This window comes from Gigantopelta aegis, chromosome 1, assembly GCF_016097555.1.
Source record: "Gigantopelta aegis isolate Gae_Host chromosome 1, Gae_host_genome, whole genome shotgun sequence".
Lineage (NCBI taxonomy): Eukaryota > Metazoa > Mollusca > Gastropoda > Neomphalida > Peltospiridae > Gigantopelta > Gigantopelta aegis.
The window spans coordinates 31,752,564-31,769,441 of record NC_054699.1 but is presented as its reverse complement, the minus strand read 5'-3'; the positions used below and the strand labels follow the sequence as shown (position 1 = coordinate 31,769,441).

Below are 16,878 nucleotides of genomic sequence, written 5' to 3'. Positions count from 1 at the left end.
AAGCATTATGTCCCCAACCAGGCCCAACTATTTTCGGACCTCCTAGTTCATTTATGGGCCATAAATGGGTACTTCGCCAAGAATGAATGAATGAATCAATCAATCAATCAATCTTTAACGACACCCCAGCACGAAAAATACATCGGCTATTGGGTGTCAAACTATGATAAATGCGAAATTAAATTGATGAGCAACATCAATATAAAAAGTCAAGAATTCGCCATGAAAGTCAATTCGTCATGAAAGTCAAACTTAATCAGTAACTGTACATGATAAGGCTATGCCCTACATCTATATGTGGGACAGATGGAAAGACAGAAGGTAATCCTTTACATGTAGTTCCCTCTGGTTGGATCTCTAAGGGGCATTCTTGTTATGTCGTAAGTCACACCAACTTAATTGTCGCATAAGATCCCATTTCTAATTAGCAAACAAGCAACAAACAGTCTTTAAAGGAACATTCCTGAGTTTGCTGCAATTTTTAAGATGTTATCGACTAACAGACTTTTTAATGATTGTAATTACATATCAAATATATTTTTCTGCATAATATATTAGTGGCTGTATATTAAACGTGTTTTTGATCATTCTAATATTTGTACTAGGTTAAATTTCATCTTATTTCCTAAAGTATTGTTGTTTCGTATGTACAAAATTATTTGAAGACAAAATCCTGTTTGAGCTTCTTACAAATATTAAGACGACCAGAAACACATTGAATATACAGAAACACTGAATATACAGACACTAATATTCTAAACCAGAAAATATATTTAATATGTAAGTTTAATCATAGAAATATTTTATTAGTCGGAAATATCTTACAATGCAGCAACAGTTCTTGCCGTTTTTTAAAAACAAAGGCGAGTGAAAAATCACATGCCTCAAAATGCTTAGGCAAGTGAAAAATCGCACTCATCAAAATGCTAAGGCGAGTGAAAATCAAGCATTTATTAATTTAGTAATTAGTACATGTTGCAAAAATTAACCAATAAACCAATAATGTTTTCTTCTAATTTTATGTTGTTTGGTTCATTAGTGTAGTCGGACTTCTTTTCCCTTTCAGGAATGGAGTTGTAGTTTATTAAAACGTTTCAAGAGTAGTACTATAGAAATATAATTATGACATGTATATGCTGATGCTGACCATTTGATTGTTTAATTACAATATGTACTATTTAGATAATTTGATGCACACAATTATATATATATACCTTTTCAGTATTAGATGGTATACACACATGTATAGGAATCAACTTGTCTTGAATTTGATTATTATGCACAATGAACATGATTAGGATAGTTGGGATGGGAAAAAACACTGGTTCCGAGGAGGTAGTTTATGAACTACGACCCAAGCATATCAGGTGTGCACTACCGACTCCTATTATTAAAACATTTTTTTAAAATAATAACTCGTAAAAAAAACGTGGGCCTACAATTACTTCAATTGATAGTGTTAGTTGGGACATTCACATGGCACTTTTAATTCAACAATTACGCAACCAATCTCCCTCCCTCAACATTTTGTAAATTTTAACCTACCGCTACAAGTTACGAACAGCTCTGACGACATTACGTCACTGATCTAGAATGGACCCAATGTTGTCAATAACAAAACACAAACTCTGAAGAAAAAAAATATGTCATTGCAAAGGATTTTATTCCAAACATGGGATGCCATAATAAAGATACCCCCCCCCCCCCCACAAAAAACCCATAATTTTAGACACCATCATCAATGCGTAATAAGTTGTCAAGTAGACCAGCGTGTGCGTGCAGAATTCCAAGAGTAAAAATAATCTGACCCCGATAGCTCTGATTGGTCAATATGCCACAAACTACTACGCATCAAATCATGTTCCAGTCACACGGTCTGTGACTTTCTAACAAACGAAACAAAAATTAAATAGTCGGCAATGATCATTGATTACTGTTACTATAGTGTGTACATACATACATATCTAAATAACATATGCACATTCATTAACCTCTGGCTGAAATACAAATATTTAAATGGAGTTTTATTTGATTTTTTTTAAAGATAAAAAAGAAAAATAATAGACGTAAAAAAAATACCTAGGCTTATTCCTGCATACCTATTATAATTTTGTTTCCTTCTTTTTATTATTCTGTCTAAATTTCTTTTCTTTTTTTAAAGAAAGTATAAAATTACACGATTGCCATTTTCGGACCTTACGTAAGATTTGTAGGCTAACAGTTATGAAGTAATCGAGACAATTTTGCCGACTTCGCCGATTACCGTAATGATTTCATTTGTGTAGGCTACAGAAGCCACTATTTAATTCAATCCCATTTCTCTTTTTGTCATAACTATATGCACAGTATAAATGAGTTATCCGTATCAGACGTTGTGATCTATTACCTTACAAAAGTGGACTGTTTCTAATTAATAATAAATTAAATAGGCAAAGAATTTTTATCGGATTGGTACGTCTTCGAAGATGTCTATTAAACCTGTGTTTTCCGATTTGTATAGCAAAGATAAGTACCAGTCATATATTAAAATCTTGCATGGATGCTACCATTCTCGTATCATTTTTTTCTTGTATTATTAAAGGATCTTTCTATCAGCTACATAAGGTAAATAGTGGCAATTAATACCTCGGTATCGGTACGGTATTCGGTATTGATACAATACTGATACCGATATCAAGCGGTATTTTCAGTATAATCAGCCTTAAATGCATGCTAGACTTACACAAGGCCTTCATATCTTTCTTCTTTCCAGCTATTTTGCATTCATTTGATATATCGTTAGTGTTTACTAAATGGCAGATAACAGTTTTCCATACCAAAATTTCAGTATTTTGAAATTTGCTCGATACAGTAAATCGGTGTTAATACCAAACGGTATATACGGTATACCAGTTCTAACCATGAAATATCTTATTTAACCCACTCAGATGGTAAAAAAATTATTAAATTATAATAGATAAAACATATATTAAAATGTGTGTCTATTGTGTACATGTATATGGAAAATAATTAGTGAGATCCAGAAAATCCCAATCGTACCCCAAAGCAGACAAAGCGTGATTAAAATTACATCGAAAAGCACAAGCTTCCATTGTTTTGTTTTATTCCGTAAATGTTCGGTTTAGTCTGTCGAAGTTTTATCTGTGATCCACTGTTGGTTGAATGGTTAGAACACTCGGCAACAGTCCCGAAGGCTTGGAGTTCCAATCCAGACCCTAGCTTTGAGTTGATAATACTTTTAGATTAAAAGTAACATGTTCATTGACACTTTCTTTCTCATGGACGTGTGTATGAAGTGTGCATTTACCAACAGAAAAAAAATCCATGGTTAAGAGATTCTTCTTGATAATTCTAGATAATGCATGGTTAGCCGTGGGTTTGTGAAAAATAACCTACAGCTATGCACTATGGGAACTCATTGAAAATGAAAATATGTTGAAAATTGTAATATATTTACATACATACATGAAGAGTTCAGGCGCAAAACGCGATATATCCATTTTTCATTTTCAGTAAAAATGGGGTTTTTAATTGGCGTATATCGTGTATAAAAAACGGGATTTACCCAATACAATTTCATAAGGATCAATCACATTTTGCAGCTAATCAGCGGGCCTACGATTAGCCCTTACTGACATACAATAATGGTTTTAACTAAAAACTAGAAAGAAAATGGTTTATATCGCATTTTGCGCCTGAACTCTTCATATATTTTCATATATATATATATTTTATTGTTTTTTTTGTGGGTTTTTTTTTGGGGGGGGGGGGGTAATTTTAAAATAAAACTCTTGAATAAAGACAAATTTCAAAAAAAAAATTAGTTAAGTACTCAAGGTTATCTCCCCCTGGAAGGAGTCCATCGGCGATGGCGACGCAGATCATTCGGGCGTGGTCTGCCAGGATTCTGTATCCCCGGTCTATCAGATCAGAGTCGTCTGCCCCTGTCCTACCTCGGTATGGTGGAGCTCCGGTCACCTAAAGAACAAATCTCAGTTTCACGTTTGGAGTTTGTTTTGTTTAACGACACCACTGGAGCACATTGATTAATCAATCATCAGCTATTGGATGTCAAACATTTGGTCATTCTGACTCGTAGTCATCAGAGGAAACCCACTACATTTTTTGTAATGCAGCAAGGGATCTTTTATATGCACTTTCCCACAGACAGGAAAACACATACCACGGTCGTTGACCAGTTGTGGTGCACTGGTTGGAACGAGAAAAAAACCAATCAGGTGAAGGGATCCACTGAGGTGGTTCGATCAGTTCCAGGTTTGTGTACAGAAGGGGTTGGGGGTTGTTGAGGGGTCAAGCGAAGTTTCTTCTTTTTTTCCAATATATTTTTGGGGGAGCATGATTTGGCACCCCTATAAGCTTCACTGACTACAGACGAGACCCCCTGCATAAAGTCCTGTAAACACACCTTAGTTTCTGTTACATGAGAAAACTATGGACCGATATAAAACATTTACAACATGTCAAATATTTTTGAAACAGCACTGAGCGGCTTATCTCATCATCAAGCGGCTTATTTGGAGACCTTTACATTTTGAGCCAGTGCTCCACAACTAGTGTAACAAAGGCTGTGGTATGTACTATCCTGTCTGTGGGATGGTGCATATAAAAAATCCCTTGCTGCTAATCGAAACGAGTAGCCCATGAAGTGGCGACATTGGGTTTCCTCTCTCAATATCTGTGTGGTCCTTAACCATATGTGCGACACCATATAACCGTAAATAAAATGTGTTGTGCGAGTCATTAAATAAAACATTTCCTTTACATTTTTAAACTACATCATTTGGATGGGAGGAAGGAAGGAAATGTTTTATTTAATGACACACTCAACACATTTTATTTACGGTTATATGGCGTCAGATATAACGTTAAGGACCGCACATATTTAAGGAGGAAACCCGCTGTCGCCACTTCATGGGCTACTCTTTTCGATTGGCAGCAAGGGATCTTTTATATGCACCATCCCATAGACAGGATAGCATATACTATTTGATGTACCAGTCGTGGTGCACTGGCTGGAGCGAGAAATCTTTTTGATGGGAGGAGCCAGTCTCCCCTTGATAACTTTGTACCCTGACTTAAAAAACCAGAAAGTGTCTTAACTAGTAGAGTTACAGAACAAAATGCTATAAAACAAAATGACTGGCATTGACATTTGAGTACATCTCTTTTCTTTCTCTCCACTAACTTTCTCGATTCTCGTGAACAGTGGCTGAAAGAGGTCTGTGTCGTAATTAGAACGGGATCCATGAAGGATTGCCGTCATCCGCTCCAGTCCCATTCCTGTGTCCACATGACTCTTCGACAGTCGCACCAAGCTCTCATCGGGAAGTCTGGATAGACAGAATATTACAATCTTACAATCTTGAAAAACCAAGGAAGGAAATATTTGTTTAGTGACATTTTAGAAGATTTCAGTCTATTGCTATGCTAAGTATCATAGAGAGAGAGAGAGAGAGAGAGAGAGAGAGAGAGAGAGAGAGAGAGAGAGAGAATGGAGGAGGGAGAGGGGAAGAAAGAAAGTCAAGTTTGATATGTTTAACGACACCACTAGAGCACATTGATTTATTAATCATCAGCTACTGAATGTCTGGTAATTCTGACAGTCTTAGAAAAAAACCTGCTACATTATTCAATTTTTTTTATATGCACCATCCTGCAGACAGGATAGCACATACCACAGCATTTCATAGAGCAATTGCGCATAAAGTGAACACTTTACCACTGGGCTACGTCCTGCCCCCATCATAAGATACATTGTAAATTAATGATCCCCCTACAGTCCTGACACCCCCCATTCAATAAGATACCTACGTTACCATCTTCGCTCCTTAGAGATAAAAGGCAGGATGTAGCCTAGTGGTATAACGCTCGCTTGATGCACAGTCGGTCTGGGATCGATCCCCGTCGGTGGGCCCATTGGGCTATTTCTCGTTCCAGCCAGTGCCCCACGACTGGCACATCAAAGGCAGTGGTACGTACTACCCTGTCTGTGGGATGGTGCATATAAAAGATCCCTTTCTGCTAATATAAAAGAGTAGCCCATGTGGTCCATAACCATATGTCCTACGCCATATAACCGTAAATAAAATGTGTTGAGTGCATCGTTAAATAAAACATTTCCTTCCTTAGAGATGAATGTAAGTGTGGACGAACCTGTTGAACTCTATAAAGACGAGATTCCACACCTCAACGACATCAGCACAGTCGCGGTTCACCAAACCCGCCGCGTCTCGGCCGTGACCGACGTGGTCGAAGTGTATTTCTGTACACGGCCCGCACGGCCCACTCTCGCCCATGTCCCAGAAGTTGTCCTTCGTCCCAAACGGCAGAACGTGACTCGCGGCCATCCTACAAACAAATACAACGTCAGTAACCATTAGGATATCGCAGAGGTGAGAGAGAGATGGGAGCAGAGGTGAGAGAGAGATGGGAGCAGAGGTGAGAGAGAGAGAGAGAGAGAGAGAGAGAGAGAGAGAGAGAGAGAGAGAGAGATGAAAGTGGGAGCAGAGGTGAGAGAGAGATGGGAGCAGATGTGTGAGAGAGAGAGAGAGAGAGAGAGAGAGAAAGAGATGGGGGGGGGGGGGCCTTTTAAATGATCATAGACCCATCATATCTCAAATTAGTTCTCTGCAAAAGTGCTACACATCACTCCCCACTATTGAGGCATGGTGCCACACCATGCTGAAACAAGCTAGGGGAAATACTATTAAACCCTCCAGAATCTAATCTGACAAACCCAAGAGACAGCCAGATGTCCTTGACCTCTAGGTCTGGTCCAAGTCCAAGCGCCTCGTTACCCCCAAAATATGTGACATAGAGCTGGTCCTTTGGTAAGTGGAACACGCCCGTCAACAGATCTAATGCCATGCTGCAAGTTTCTTTCTGAAACAGAAGAAAAAATTTAAAATTTAATATGTATGATGCAAGGAATACTTTACTTAATCTGAATGACAAAACCGTATTCCTTGATTAATCGTATCTGTGCACAAGGGAGAGTCGAAAGAACATTAGAGCCATGATTGCTTCCGTGATTCACTATCAGGTGCTCATCTTAAGCAGAACTGCCACTCCCCTAGGAATGAATGAATGAATGAATGTTTAACGACACGCCAGCACAAAAAATACATCGGCTATTGGGTGTCAAAGGTGGTGGGACACGAAGGATGAAATCTCCAGTAAAAGATGGATCCACTGATAGGGTTTGATGCCAGACCGACCGCTCATCTGGTGATCCAACTTAAATCAAGTACCTTGAAATAATCTCCAAACGACCACGATCCCAGACCGACCACGCCTCAGGTGAGATATCTTAGACTAAAGTCTGAATCAAATTGTAAACAACTATGATAAATTACTCTCCTACCTTTAAATACTGTTACATTTGTCCCAAATTTTGTCCAGGCACAAGTTGTGCAAAAGGTATTACAGTGACACAGATTCCAAATATGAGACTGTAACTATGTCACTAGTATCGACTTCGCTGAGATCGCACAGGGCAAAATACATGCAGTTTTCTGCTGTCTGCCATTTTGCTTTTTTATGGAATCTCTTCTAGAGGGGGTGAAAGCCTCCAAAGTATGTGACGTAATTACTATAAAATCAGTGTTTTCTAGTGGTATCTTTAAACAAACAAACAAAAATATTATAATATGACGTCATCACGTTTGCTTTTATATCACAACATGTTATGACATTGTTAGATTAAGTCAAATCCTTTCACCCCTCTTGAAGGGTATTCCATAAAAAGGCAAAATGGCAGCCGGCACAAAATTACATGCTTTTTTGCCCTATGCGCTCTCAGCGATGTCAATATAAGTGACATAGTTATCATCTAGTATGTGGAATCTGTGTCCTTGTAATTGGTTTTTTCAAGATTTCTGTGTGGACAAAATGTGGGTAAAATGCATTAAGACATAAAGGTAGAAGAGATATTTATTGTAACTTGTTAACATTTTGGTTCGGATTTTAAGTACCTTGAAATAATCTCCAAATGACCACGACCCGAGCATCTCAAAAAATGTGTGGTGAGTGAGATCAGCACCCACATCATCGAGATCGTTGTGCTTCCCACCAACACGAATACACTTCTGACTGTTCACAACCCGGCGATAGCTCGACAGGCGACTGTCGGGGTCCGTCATGCCAAGAAATATTGGCTTAAACTGAAAAATAAGTAGTACATCATCATTAATTATTACAGTTGTGTAGCACATAGAATATATATATATATATATATATATATATATATATATATATATATATATATATATATAGTGAAACCTCTTCGACAGATTGCCTGTCGGGGTCGACAGGCCGACTATCAGGGTCTGACATGCCATGAAATATTGGCTTGAACTGAAAAATAAGTAGTACGATCATCATCATTAATTATTACAGAGGTGTAGCACATAAGAATTTTTATACAGCGAAACCTCTCAAAAACGGACACTCTGTAAAATGGACACTCTGTAAAACGGATCCTCTGTAAAACAGAATTCCTGCAAAACCTGACATTTTTCAGTCCTTTTTTTAAAAATCAATACAGAAATTAATCTCTCAAAACCGGACGTTTTACTTGGCCCGAGGGTATCCGGTTTAGAGGGATTTCACTGTATTTTGAAACTAAGAGAAAATAAACTTGAAGAAAGTAAATTGTAATATTAATCAGCAGAAATATGCAATTCAAGCACTTTTCAAGATGATTTTTCTCCAGCACTTTTCAAATCCGTATGAACCCCTAAGTACTACAAGTACGTACAATGCGGTTTCTCATGTAATGTAATGCATGTCATTTTCTTTGTCAACCACTAGCAGCCCACCAGACTACTGGCGTTAAAAACCTGAGCTATATTCTGGCAGTGAAACTACACTCGGCTGCTGCTAAAACTGAGCCCTGTGACCTACAAGTTATGTATTAAGACTCTTCTCAGTGGTAAAATGCTTGCATGAGGCACAGTCGGTTTGGGATCGATCCCCGTGACCGTCTGTGGGCCCATTGGGCTATTTCTCGTTCCAGCCAGTGGACCATGACTGGTATATCAAAGACCATGGTATGTGAATGAATGAATGTTTAATGACACCCCAGCACGAAAAATACATTGTACCAGTCATTTCGTACCATAGCCATTTCGTACCATAATGTTAGGTTATTTCATACCATAGTCATTTCATATTTGGTATCTTATTTTTGTCATGGTATGCCACTTCTTATTTTTATTGTTGAGAACTTGACGAATAAACGTTGACATGTAAACATACCCTGTAACACACGGTCTTCATGGGTAATTAAGGTTTTTCAGAGATCGGCTTGTCTTAGAAGATCTTGATATGTTATTCTAACACAAGGTGCTCATTAGTAATTAATATAATGATGAACGGAAACGTGAGGAGATTAAAGTAACATATCATCTTTTTCTTGTTCTTTCTTTTTTTCTTTATTAAGGGGTAGGACTTAGTTGCATTAGCCTAATGTTTATTTTTTAACCAGTAATTTGACATTTTACTATCTATCATTCATCTAAGCTGCACAATAAATGATTGAGGTATGAAATGACTGTCACTTTGGTATGAAATGACCAAACAAGACATGGTACGAAATAACTATGCCATCCATGGTACGAAATAACCAAATAACTATGGTACGAAATGACCAAGGTACGAAATGGTAAAATTGGGTATGAAATGACTGGTTACCGATATATAGTATCTAAGTATGGGTTGCTAGTTGGCATTATGATTAGTAGTGTATCGCATACTGTACGGTGTACCTGATTCATTCCAGCATTTGTAAAATATGTCCCTTGACCTTTCGTGGGAATGACCGACGATGATGGCACGATGAGATGCCCATTATCTTTGTTGAAATAGTCAACGAATGATTTCCGAACGTCGCGACTCCGCCATATTTTTCTGTTTGACTTCGCGCTTGTCGACGATAGCTCGTTTGTCAACAACGTAAGCAAACGAAGGTTTTTAGTGTTCAAGAGGTATCGATAACTACTGACATTGACAGTAAATATGCGTAGTATTGACATTTTTGCCAAAATGCCTATCCTATTCAGTGTGCATGCATTGATAGTTGTGTTATTCTACAAACTAATGTCACTCATTGAAAAAACGTGAGCTAACAAGGGCGCAGACATCTTGGAATCGAAAACGAGGTTCACAGGAAATAAACAGTGCGAAATTGTGTTTTCCTCTAATAATTCAGAGACCCACTGACATACCGGAGTTTGCTGCATGGTAAGATGTTTCCGACTAATAAAATATTTCTACGATTAACTTACATATTAAATATATTTTCTGGTTTAGAATATCAGAATGAATGAATGAATGTTTAACGACACCCCAGCACGAGAGAATATCAGTGTCTGTATATTCAATGTGTTTCTGGTCGTCTTAATATTTGTAAGAAGCCCAAGCTGGATTTTGTCTTCAAATAATTTCGTCCGTACGAAAAAATTATATTGCAGAGGAATGTTGACTTCAGGAGACACTTTGAGTGACTCTCTTTGGAACACTCCACTAACAATGAACCATTCCTCATGGGTTTTTTGAATTTTTGGTTCACCAGGTGCAGGGGTGTAACATTCTCTTTGAGAATGGCCAATACAGCACAACTCCCCTTTTGGGGCACCTTGTTGGTCGTGAGGTGCATCCTGTAATGCTGGATGATGGTATCCTGGTGGTAGAGTTGGGAACATATTTGCGGGTATGTTTTCTGGCAACACACCACTTTGGCCTGGAGTTCAGCCAGACGGGTAGTCATGCCAAGCTCTAGAGTAAACAAACTTTGTTTTGTTAATTTTGTCAAAAACAAACCATGTCTATATATCATTTGTATTTGTAGTTCTTGGGGCGGTGGCTAGAGTCAATAATATTCTTGCCAGAGTATATCAACCATGTACCCCTGTCATTATTCTCTGGTGGATATCCGCAGCATCATGTCCTCTTGTTGGACTCCGTGGTGGGTGGGGGGCATATTGATGAATTATATAAACCAAATTATGGGTGAACATAATATTACCAATCATAATGGGACCGTGAAAAGGGTCCACACAACGAGGTTTCAGATTCTTCGTCGTCAGATGAAGATTCCACGACTTTCAAGAAATCAAAAGTGATTACATCACATACCTGGCCACGGTTTCTTGTTATCCGATGAAGGAGCTTTTCGGAAACTATCTCCGTTTGCCATCCAAAAAGGACTTGAAAGCTTAGATGGAGAGCCCAAAAGTGTTAAGAATGAATGAATGAATGTTTAACGACACCTCAGCACGAACAATGCATCGGCTTTTGGGTGTCAAACTATGGTAAATGCAAACATAATGTGATGAGAAACAATATAAAAATTAAAAAGAGTAAAGAACTGTGCAAAAAATACAAATATTCGCGGAACCATGCCTCATGATTCTGTTAAATAGCGCAGGAAACAAGATATCGTTTGCAACTTGACCAAGTCTCGGGAGTTTGTTGATCTATTTGAAGCTGTTCTATATTTCTGGATCTAATTAATCTTTATAGCTACATAATGTGTATATTGATTTATATATTGCCTTTATTTGTTATGCTAAAGTCTTTAATAAGAATTAAATCTGACAGTCAATGTTTATTCTTGATTACAATAGAATAGAATATAAATTATGTTTAACGACACCCCAGCACGAAAAATACATCTGCTAAAGGGGTTCTTGATCACAAATGCTTATCTTATTCCCCTGCGTGTGCATTAACCTCACCGTGGTGCAGGGGTAAACATTCTTTTATAGAATGGCCAATAAATGCACAACTCCTCGTATGAGGCGCCTTGTTTGCCGCGAGGTGCAAACCGTGAAACTAGATGATGGGATCCTGGCTCCGTATTCATAAACGTACTTAAGTCAATGTATGATACTTATTTATGTACTTTAAGTATGCATTTAGGTATCATACACTGAATTAAGTACGTTTATGAATCACGTTGGTGATTGAGTTGGGGCATACCTGCGGGTATGACTTCTGACAATACATCACTTTGGCCTGGAGTTCAAATAGACGTGCGGTCAGGGAGGCCCGACCTGATCAATCGGCTGGTCATGCCAAGCTCAAGAGCAAACAATTTTTATTTTGTTATATTTGCCAAGAACAAACATTGTTTTGAATTACCATGTGTACTTGTAGCTCTTGGGGCGGTGGCTAGGGTCAATCAGGTGATTTATTTATTTTAATTTTATTGCCTGAGTATATCAACCATGTATCCCTGATATGAGTGTCTGCAGGTTATCCGCAGCATCATATCCCTTTGTTGGACTCCATGGTGGGTGGGGTCATGGTTGATGAATCATATAAATTTAAATTATGGATTTACCTAAAACTGACAATATTGATGGGACCCTGAAAAGGGTCCATACCGAGGTTTCGGACTCTTCGGCGTCAGACTATGAGTCCATGACTTTTATCAATAAAAAGAAATCTAAAACGAGGCCAAGGTTTCTCGTTGTCGAGTCATCCGATGATGGGGCCTTACGCAAGCTGTCTCCGTTTAAAATTCAGAAAGGGCTTGAAGGCTTGGCCGGAGAGCCAAAGAGTGTAAAAATAATTACGCAATGGATCTCTGTTGATAGAATGTGCCACTGCTAGCCATTCCAGAAACCTTCGTCGTTCTAAACTTCTGTGCAACATTGCTATTAATGTCACACCACATTCCTCCCTTAATTCATCTAAGGGAGTGATTAGATCACGAGATTTAGAGGGAGTTTGTGAGGAGGAGGTTTGTGAGGAGGAGTTTTGCGAGAATCTCTCCTCTCAAGGTGTTGTTTCTGTCAAGCGGTTAAAGGTTCGTCGAAATAATGAACTAGTTTCGACGAATACTTTGATCCTTCAATTCAACACACCATTACTTTTAATTCAAAAACATAATCCTCTTGCAGTGTGTCTTCAAGAAACTTTCTTGAAGGACACTGATCATATTACCATGAGAGGATTTAACCTCTATCTTAAGTTTCAAGAAACTGAAAATAGAGCATCTGGGGGTGTTTCCATTCTTGTTAATGAAAACATTCCTCAGAGTATAGTAACATTAAATACCAATTTACAAGCTGTGGCTGTAAAGGTCACGGCTCATAAAACTGTTACCCTATGTTCAGTTTACTTGCCACCTCGTAATCATTTTAATTTTAATCAGCTCACTACTCCCTGTATTATTATGGGAGATTTTAATGGTCACCACACTTTGTGGGGATGCGAGGATATTAATATTAGAGGTAAACAATTGGAAGACTTAATTCTCAAAAACGACTTACTTTTATTTAATGATAAAAGTCGTACATATTTTCATTCTGCAAGTGGTTCTTTCACTTCCATAGTTTTAACTCTTTGTAGTCCATCACTTTTTGTTGATTTCTCCTGGAAAGTTGGTTCAGACCTTTGTGGTAGTGACCACTTTCCCATTATTTTGGAGAATGATGGACCACCATCACTTGAAAGGGTTCAAAGGTGGAAGTTGGCGAAGGCAAATTGGGGTCAGTTTCAGCATCTGTGCAGCACTCGTCTGCAACAATTTGCCATTACTGATGATCCCATGTCTTTGTTCACTTCCATGTTGAAGGACATTGCAGATGAAACTATTCCTAAGACTTCAGCAGTTCCAACGCGTTTCAATAAACCATGGTTTAATGATACGTGCAAAGATGCATTCAAAGAGCGAAACAGGTTGCTTGAGCGGTTCAAACGTGAACTTACAGCATTTCGTATTGCTAGGGCTAAGGCTCGAAGAGAGATTAGACAGAGTAAGAAAACATATTGGAGAACTTTTGTCTCCAAGTTGAATTCACATACATCAGTGAAATCTGTCTGGAATATGATCCGTAAAATCAAAGGTAAAGAATCCAGTAATACAGTTCATCATTTGTCTGTCAATGATATGGATGTCACGTCTGATCATGACATTGCCAATGCATTGGCAGACAACTTTTCTCATAATTCATCTTCTGCTTTCAGTACAGATGCTTTTACATCTGTCCGAGCTAAAGCTGAAAAAGCTGAAAATGCTGAAGTGTACAACAAGATTTCTCTATGGAGGAATTGCAGGATGCTCTTCGTCGAGCCCATGATACTTCAGTAGGACCGGATGAAATTCATTATCAGTTATTAAAACATTTACCTGAATCATCTTTGATGGTTCTTTTTAATATTTTTAATAACATCTGGATTTCTGGAGACTTTCCTTCTGATTGGAATGAATGAATGAATGAATGTTTAACGACACCCCAGCACGAAAAATACATCGGCTATTGGGTGTCAAACTATGGTAATGCAAATAAATAAAGTGATGATCAACATCAATATAAAAATTCAAGGTTTAAACAAAAACAGTGTAAAGAACTGTACACAAATACAAATACAAATATCACAGAATTTTACGGACACCGAATTTTACTCTAAACTTCAATTTGTGCTGTATTGGCCATTCTCAAAGAGAATGTTACACCCCTGCACCACGGTGAGGTTACAGCACGCGCAGGGGTTCTGATTGGAGGAAAGCAATTATCATTCCTATTCCCAAGCCTGGTAAGGATCCAACTAATCCTACTAGTTATCGCCCTATCACTTTGACAAGTTGCATTTGCAAAACCATGGAACGCATGATCAATGAATGAATGAATGTTTAACGACACCCCAGCACGAAAAATACATCGGCTATTGGGTGTCAAACTATGGTAAAAGCGAAACAAATTCGATAATCAACATCAATGTAAAAATTCAACAGTTAAATTAAAACACAGTGTAAAGAACTGTGCAAAAATACAAATATCACAGATGAATCAAATTAAAATTTACAATAAAAGTCAGTATCTCGAAGAAATTGTAATAAAAGTTCTGGATGGAATCGAAAGGATTCCATCACATTTCTCGAATTTCTTTCAAAAACTGACACCACCAAAATGTGACGCACAGTCAGAGTACACTGACAGTGTTCACACTGAGGTGGAGGATCTTTCTTTAAGATAAATGAATGGGTCAAGTGAGTATGACCAATGCGGGCACGACACAACACTATTTCATCCTTCCTGCACTGTCTATAGGAGGACTGCCACTCTCCCAAGACTAGCTTGATAGCATGAAGCTTGTTCGTAACCTCACCGTCCCAATCACGTTGCCAAATCGAAAAGATAAATTGGTTGATGTTAGGTTTAAAATCAGTATAAGGCACACCAACCCTGGCATGAGGCAAATCCAAAGCAGACTTGGCAGCTAAATCTGCCTTTTCATTACCCCTGATGCCAACATGGCTGGGTACCCAACAAAATACAATATCTTTATTGGCAATAGATAAAAAGACACACTTTCGTATCACCATCCCAATTAAGGGATGGTCCAGCTTCATATTTTGTAAAGCTTGAAGACACGAAAGTGAGTCTGTAAAAATAATAAATCTGGATGCTATGGAATCTTTAATTTCTTCCAAGGCTTTAATGTCTGCCCAAACTTCAGCACTAAAAATCGATGCTGAGTCAGGCAGTCTCATGGAAATGATAGTGTCTGATGGAAAAACTGTAGCACAAGCCACAGAATTTCCATCCCGTGATCCATCTGTATACACAGGAATGTAATCACGGTACTTGTCTTGAATTTCCATGAAAAACTGTTTAAAAACAACAGCATCTGTACGATCTTTCTTCAGATGCGCCAGATCAAATACAATTTTAGGTGGTGTAATACACCATGGTGGTAAAACAAAATATGAAGATGTTTCCAAAGTGTCAATGTTGGAAAGCGATAAAAAACGCTTAATGCGAAGACCAAATGTACGAATAGCATTTAGCCTTGCATCATACAACTTCATATATTTGTTGTTAAACACCGCATCATGAGCTGGATGTGTTGGTAACGATTTAATCTTGGCAGCATACTGCAGAGAAAGCTTGGCACGTCTAGCACCCAAACAAGGTTCGTGTGCATCAACGTACAAGCTCTCTACAGGAGATGTTCTAAATGCACCAATACAAAGCCTAAGTCCCTGATTGTGTATAGGATCTAGCATCTGCAAGTAAGACTTGCATGCCGACCCATACACAATGCATCCATAATCTAGTTTTGATCTAACTAGAGATCTATACAGACGGAGCATAACCTTTCAGTCTGCTCCCCATTCCGTATTACCAATAACTTTTAAAATATTCCAAGCTTTTAAGCCCTTCTTTTTAACATATTTAAGATGGGGTACAAAAGATAGCTTCCTGTCAAATATAACCCCCAGAAATTTAGTCTCCTCCACAACTGGAATTGGATGTTTGTCCAAAAACAACTGTGGATCTAAGTGGAGACCTCGTTTCTGGCAGATATGCATACAAACCGTTTTTGCCTTTGAGAATCTAAAGCCATTGTCAGTTGCCCATTGATGAAGTTTATTCAAACAAAGCTGCAACTTACGTTCAATGATACTCATATTGGACGATCTATAGCAAATCTGAAAATCATCGACATATAACAAGCAATCGACACCAGGTGTTAAACACTGGGTAATGCTGTTAATTTTCACAGAAAATACAGTTACAGACAGGATACTACCTTGAGGCACACCCATCTCCTGTGGGTGAATGTCGGACAAAGTCGACCCCACCCGGACTTTAAAAGATCTATCTCTTAAAAACTGAGATATAAAAACTGGAAGACGACCTCTTAGTCCCATGCCATGGAGGTCGTTTAAAATCCCATACTTCCACGTAGTATCGTAAACTTTCTCCAAATCAAAAAACACTGAAACCAAGTGCTGATTATGGAATGAATGAATGAATAAATGTTTAACGACACCCCAGCACGAAAAATACATCGGCTATTGGGTGTCAAACTATGGTAATGCAAATAAATAAAGTGATG

General features: G+C 38.2%; 1 protein-coding gene across 2 annotated transcripts in view; it reads right to left on the bottom strand.

The window, feature by feature from the left end:
- The window catches only part of LOC121373749 (alanine--tRNA ligase, cytoplasmic-like), a 39,888-nt gene extending 29,738 nt beyond the window's left edge, over positions 1-10,150 (bottom strand). For both annotated transcript variants that reach the window (XM_041500506.1, XM_041500514.1), the window contains exons 1-6: positions 9,789-10,150; positions 7,995-8,183; positions 6,758-6,903; positions 6,175-6,369; positions 5,207-5,351; positions 3,833-3,978 (exon numbers count right to left, since the gene is read on the bottom strand). In XM_041500506.1, coding sequence (XP_041356440.1) covers positions 3,833-3,978; positions 5,207-5,351; positions 6,175-6,369; positions 6,758-6,903; positions 7,995-8,183; positions 9,789-10,055 — 1,088 coding nt within the window. In that variant the 5' untranslated portion in view covers positions 10,056-10,150. The remainder of the gene's footprint in view (positions 1-3,832; positions 3,979-5,206; positions 5,352-6,174; positions 6,370-6,757; positions 6,904-7,994; positions 8,184-9,788) is intronic.
- Positions 10,151-16,878: the final 6,728 nt, after the last annotated feature.